We start from the raw sequence: 6,321 nt of genomic DNA on the forward strand, positions 1-6,321 counted from the left end.
ATACTGCTAATTTTATTTTTCTCATCCTTTTGAATCTTTCCAAGAGCCAATTGTTAATTCATTCACTTTTTGCCTCATCTTCATGGAATTAGCTATTGTGACTTCTAGATGTTTCCGATAAATGAGAACGGTTTTTCAAGTCTGCCCAATTTTTCATTAAATTACGTCACAAAGACGAGTATCAATTGGATGCAACTCCTGTTTGCGATAACAGTAACAATTGACATGCGTATGCGGTACTCATTCTGGCTTGGTACACCACATTCGACTGTCGACCGACAAAACGGAACTATGATTTTTCTTCAATATCATTGAGACAATTGAACGAAACTACATAAAATCCTATTACAATAAGGATACAACAATAAAAAGAGTTTCATTCTTTAAAAGAATGCTTTGCCTAATAAGTAAATATAACTAAATCAAATTACTTAAGGCGTATACTGAGTTCTTATAAGATAAAGTATCAAATGAATGAGGCATCCAACTATTCATTCATAGAGTGTTTTTGCAGATTGAACCCTACTTTTTTTGCTTTCGTTCTTGGACACTTTCTCAGCGGACTTCTCATTAGCGGTTACAGCTTTTGCTATTGCCTTCATCTTTCGGACATTTTTTGATCTCTTCATGGGCCTTCCTTTCTGCTTCATCTTCCTGTTTTACAAGAGGCTAATAGTTAAAGATACCAGTTTAGAACAAGTAGATATTAAAAGAGAAGCACTAGTATTTGAGAAAGTGAATAGAATGGTCTTCATAGTCATGAGCTAACAAGTGACAAATTGTAGAGAATTAAGCATATTTTTTTTACAAATAAATAGAAAGCATGAAGCAGCTACAAGGTTTTCACCTCACAACATATTTGAGGTGCCACAAAATTGCACTTTTAAGGGATAAAACTAGTTTATCGACTTAAGATCTCTGCCATACTCGAGGAGATCGGTAACAATTAACACGTGACCCATGTCAAAACAGAACAGGACACAGAGCAGAAGTATCAAAGAATGAGAAAAAAAACATTTACTATATATACTTATTACTCAACACTAAACTAATTCTATGCTAACTTTTTTAAGTAATTGAAAGCACTAAATAAAATCTATTAGATTCTTCTTAACCAGTGTCCTTAGAGCAGTATAGATATATCATATGTCGTTCAGCAATGTACATAATCCATCAGTCATATGTCATTCAGTAATATACATAATTCATCAACACCGCAAACAGACATGAGGTTTAGAGCTTACAGTTTAGTATTAAACAAAGCATTGAAATCACTAATCACATATCATACAATAGTAAATGGTTCATTTTCTAATTATTAATATAGAAGGCAACTGCAAAAGTAAATTAGCAACGGCAAAACAAGATGTGTTCTGCTATGTACACATAATTCACATGATATCAGGGCATCAGACATCAGCCACACATATATTACTATATCCTTGCAACTATAATAAAATAGAGGGGGAGACAGCACATGTTGGCTTATATACCTCTCTAAAAGACTAAGGAAGAGGAAAACACAAGGACCTTGTATTGTATACTTTACCAAAAAATGTTATATGCAAGAAAGAAACTGCATTGTATGTATAAGAAAACCACTAAAGGCAAACAGATCAAGTTCACCTTATGCTTCCTATCACACATCTCCAAGGGAAAACCAACACACATCTTAGAGGCAACAACAAAAACAGAAGCGAGCGTAGACACAAACAATCTCAACCCCAAATTGCATACAGGAAAACCCAACTTTTTAGCACATGCATAAGAAATAAATAAATAAATGGAAGGTCTTGAGTCAAATAATATCATCACATCCTTACCAGTAACTTTACCCTTCCCCTTTCCTAGATCAAATGAAGTGGAGGCTTCAGCTCCAGTCAAGGAAAACACTCTCCCAGCTGCAGTAGATCTATCACCCCTCGGGGCACTCCTGGTTTGTCGGGCACCTACAAGACAACTAGTCGACACGTGACCCATCTGGCCACACCTAAAGCACTTGCTCTCGGTATGAGGGCAATCACGAATGAAGTGAGGTCTACCGCATCTGTAACATCTGACAGTAGCAACTCTACTTTGACCCTCACTCCTAGCTGTGTCAATAGGTTTCCTTGTGACCGGATCCCCTTGCTGTGATTGGGGCCTATCATAAGGTTTCCTCTGAGCACCACCACCACTCTTGGACCTAGATGGCCCACCAACAGCCTTCGCCGGCTTGCCAACGCTCTCTAGCCGCTCCACAACCTTCGCCTTCTCTACCAAGGCTGGAAACTCTGTGATGGCCATAGGCACCACCACTCTCCTCAAATCATACTTCAAGCCTTCAGCAAACTTCCTACACTTCCAAGCCTCAGAGATGGCTTGGGTGTAGAAGCGTGCCAAATGCTCGAATCTCATGGCGTACTCGGTTACCGACATTTTCCCCTATTGTAATCTCATAAACTCTGCCTCCCGAGCATGCCTAACACTCTCTGGGAAGTACTTCTCGAGGAAGGCCCTCTTGAAGCACACCCAGTCCACAACCACTCCACGGTCAATCATCATCTGACTAGTACCTCTCCACCAATAATTTGCCTCTCCTGTCAACATATACACTGCATAGGCAAGCTTCCGCTCCTCTGAACAACCTAAAACTGAAAATATTTTCTCCAACTCGCAAATCCAGTGATCAGCCACATCTGGATCTGCATCACCTCTAAACTGAGGAGGACTACACTTCCTGAACTCAGCCATATCCCTGCTCGCATGAGACCCAGTAGATCCTGCTGCACCAGCTGCAGCTCTCTCAGCAACCCTAGCAAAATGTGCAGTCTGCTGCTGCATCGCCATGGCCATCATCTCCATGGCCTTGGCTATCTGATCATACTGTGGCATCACCATACTACAAGAATTTAAACATCTTATTAGTAACATGATACCACCATATATCACCAAAACTAACACATATCAAAGATATGACACAACAGAAACCTAGAAGGATCACTCCCCACAGAGTATCCAAAAGACTCGACCAGCTCTAATACCATAAAAGTGTAACGACCCGCCGTGGCCGTCACACTACGGAACAACACTACATACTGCTCGAAAATATACTAAAATAGTATAATAAGTATTTATAACACAAGTTGCTAAACAAGTAACAAACAACTAGTTATATACAAGAAAATCTGCTACTATAAGGTAGCCAACAAAAAAATATTCATCTTCAGGCACCTCCTATGGCCTCTAACAGCTACCTCCCAACCTATCCCTGCCCTACTCCCATACCACGTATGATCATCGCAATCCAAACCACATGGAGACATGCAAGGGTAAGCTAGAGACAATAAACAACTCATAATAATTTAATATACAACATATATACTATATAATCATCTTCGCATTCGACACTTGAGACAAACAACATATATATACTATACATCTTAACATTCATTTCAACTTACAACATAACAACACTATCGTCATCCTCAACAAGGTCAACATACAACACAATCACAGCTTAACAACACAACAACAAATATACAACTCATATCAACAACAAATCAACTCATCAACAAACTTATGCGTCGTCACGCATTTCGACTCAGAGATCTCCTACAACATGAAAAGTAGTCTAAGTGGCCAGGTCCTACCAAATTGACAACACAACACATTTGGATATCAATCCACAACACGATAATGGTTTCTCAGACTTTGCCACTTAAACAAGGAAGTATAGTACTCGGTTAGGAACTAAGTTCCCGACTTCGTACTTTACTCAAATTGGCCACTTGTAATCGATATAGGTCGACTTGACCCCTATACCATGGTCGCTTTGTAATCGGTATAGCTCGACATTGCCCCTATACCGTGATCGCTTTATAATTGGTATAACTTGACCTTACCCTTATACCGTGGTCTCTTTATAATCGGTATAGCTTGACTTTGCCCCTATACCGTGGTCGCTTTATACACGTGTGCCTCGATCTTGCCCACACACGGGATCAACTAAGTCCTAGAGGAGAACAACACAACGACCACCCCAAGGGACAACTTCCCAAGGAGGGTTTTTCAACAAATTGGGCTCTCAGAGCACCACAACTATCTCAATCCACATAATGGGATGAGCAACTTCGAAAACATCTCCCCTAGTCCTAATGATCAACAACTTATCATCACAGCTTAATCAGCTTACAACTCAACAACACAGCTTTACAGCAATAGGCATCTTAACAACTTTACAACAATAGATATCTTAACAACTTTACAGCAATAAACAACTTAACAACTTTACAACAATAAGCAACTTAACAACTTTTACCACAATAAACAACTTAACAGCAATAAACAACTATAGTCACCATATTCATAACAACAACTAACACATGTATTAAAAGTAACTTACAACACAGATAATTTAGCAACGCTAGCATCATCATCAACTTGTATACAAATAAGCAACTTACAACTCTCCTCTAACAACTTGACAGCACAGTCTACTAATAACATCTTATCATACTTCACAACATAAACATGTCCACACATATAGTAACCTTATCAACTTAATTTCAACTAGCTTCAACAATATCATAGATCAACACAACTTGTAAACAACATCACAACTTAACTACAACAGGCATCTCATTTACATCTCATCTTCATCACAAAAGCACCACCAAAAAAATCTACAATCTAGCTTCCCTTACCTGAAGATTGGTTCAAAATAGCCAATAATTGAGAAGAAGTTGAATTTCCCTTCGAAGTTCAACCCGGAACTTCAATCCACCTAAAGCATGCTTTCAAATCCAGAGACCTTCTCTCTAAAATTTCTCTCTAAAAACTCTCATTCTCCTCACTGCCCACAACCCCTATTTATAGACATTCCGGAGTGGCCAGAACGGCCTGTACCGAATCCGGAACAGCCCGTTCTGCACCCCTTCATCATGTGCAAAAATCACATGCAGAACGGCCCGTTCTAAAATTAGAACGGCCCGTTCTGGAACTCATCCAAAACGGCTCGTTTTCCATCCGGAACGGCCCGTACTCCCCTCCAGAATGGCCCGTTCTCCAACCAGAACGGCCCGTTCTCCCTCCAGAACGGCCCGTTCTCAACAACGATTTATAAGTCAATTTAATGGCTTGGAACGGCCCGTTCTGGACTACTAAATCACCTATATTGAACTTTCTAAAATAACTTGCTACGTTACATTTTTCCCCCACAAACCTTTGTAAAACCAAGCATACCCTGTCATTCTATTAGAACTGTGGTGACTCAGCAGAGTTAGATAGTTATTAATCTGAGTTATATGTACTATAAATATTCGATTGTAAACTCATTCCAGAACTAATGAATAACACTCTCAGATTAAGAAAACTCAATGCTCTAATTTTCTAATAAACTCTAAACCAAAGGAAGGTTGTGTAATGAGTGAATAGCAATAATTATTTGGGGGAATGTAGGCAACATTGACAAGGTCCAAATGACCAAAGCATTGAAAAATAGATAGTGATTAATCTTCCACAAGGGCAGAAAAACAAAATCCACAATCTATCCAACTGATTGGTTACTTACATATTGGTAGCACCAGAAACTGTGTTTTGAACTACTGAATCTGTTGTATCCATTGCTGCAAGTAAACAAGTTTCAATTTTAAACCACAAAGCAGAAAGCAAAAGTCAAAATTGAAACAAAAGAAAGGCTTGCAAGATAATAAGATCTGAGGATTTGAAGTAAAAGGGAGTGAGGTGCCTTGAGGTTGTTCCGAAACGCATGTGTCGGTGGTATCCATTGAAACGACAGCGTTTCGCTTCTTCTTGCTCCTGTTTTTCGCCATAGTTGCTCGCCGCAGCTGAGGTTTGTTTGTGCGAACCCAATTATACAAGTACCTCGCTCTCTATTTTGCCTTAAAAAGACTTATTATTTTTTTTATAACAAACAATATTCAAATGTTTATTATACTATATAATTTAGAATCTTCATCTTTAGCAAACTTGGATATATTTTTTTTATATAATTGATATTTTTTCTATTTTAACTTTATTATTTAATTTTTTTATTTTATTCTCATTCTAAAAAAGGATAATAGAATAATTTGATGATTAAGTTATTTATATAATTAAAAATACTTATATGTTTGGCATAATCGCAAGCGATTGAAACGTTGATGTAATTTTTCATAAAAATATACAGAGAAATTTATATTTAACTTATTGATCGAAAATTTTATCTCAAGTCTCTTTATCATTTTTTTTATTCAACTTATTTACGTCGAGTGGATTTTTATAAAAAAAATTAATAGAAATAAAAATAAAAAATATATTAAAAAAGATAAGAAATTAAAA

At 37.7% G+C, this 6,321-nt stretch overlaps 1 protein-coding gene across 2 annotated transcripts; it reads right to left on the reverse strand.

Moving 5' to 3' along the window:
• Nucleotides 1-273: 273 nt before the first annotated feature.
• LOC109806688 (uncharacterized) lies at nucleotides 274-5,873 on the reverse strand. 2 transcript variants are annotated; one of them, XM_083065403.1, is made up of 3 exons: nucleotides 5,729-5,873; nucleotides 5,552-5,606; nucleotides 274-654 (listed from the first exon to the last, which is right to left on the reverse strand). In XM_083065403.1, exons 1-3 carry the CDS (start codon nucleotides 5,811-5,813, stop codon nucleotides 492-494), a joined length of 303 nt encoding a protein of 100 aa, XP_082921529.1. In that variant the 5' UTR covers nucleotides 5,814-5,873; the 3' UTR covers nucleotides 274-491. The 2 variants fall into 2 exon arrangements, with proteins under 2 accessions (XP_082921529.1, XP_082921528.1); XM_083065402.1 differs by lacking the exons at nucleotides 5,552-5,606; nucleotides 5,729-5,873 and adding an exon at nucleotides 1,824-2,881 and having other exon boundaries at nucleotides 514-654.
• Nucleotides 5,874-6,321: the final 448 nt, after the last annotated feature.

Source organism: Cajanus cajan, chromosome 10 (assembly GCF_000230855.2).
Source record: "Cajanus cajan strain Asha chromosome 10, NIPB_CcT2T_4, whole genome shotgun sequence".
NCBI lineage: Eukaryota > Viridiplantae > Streptophyta > Magnoliopsida > Fabales > Fabaceae > Cajanus > Cajanus cajan.

Excerpts from the sequence above, each read along its gene's own strand:
- LOC109806688 (XM_083065402.1), bottom strand. The coding sequence starts at position 2,418 with ATGTCGGTAACCGAGTACGCCATGAGATTCGAGCATTTGGCACGCTTC.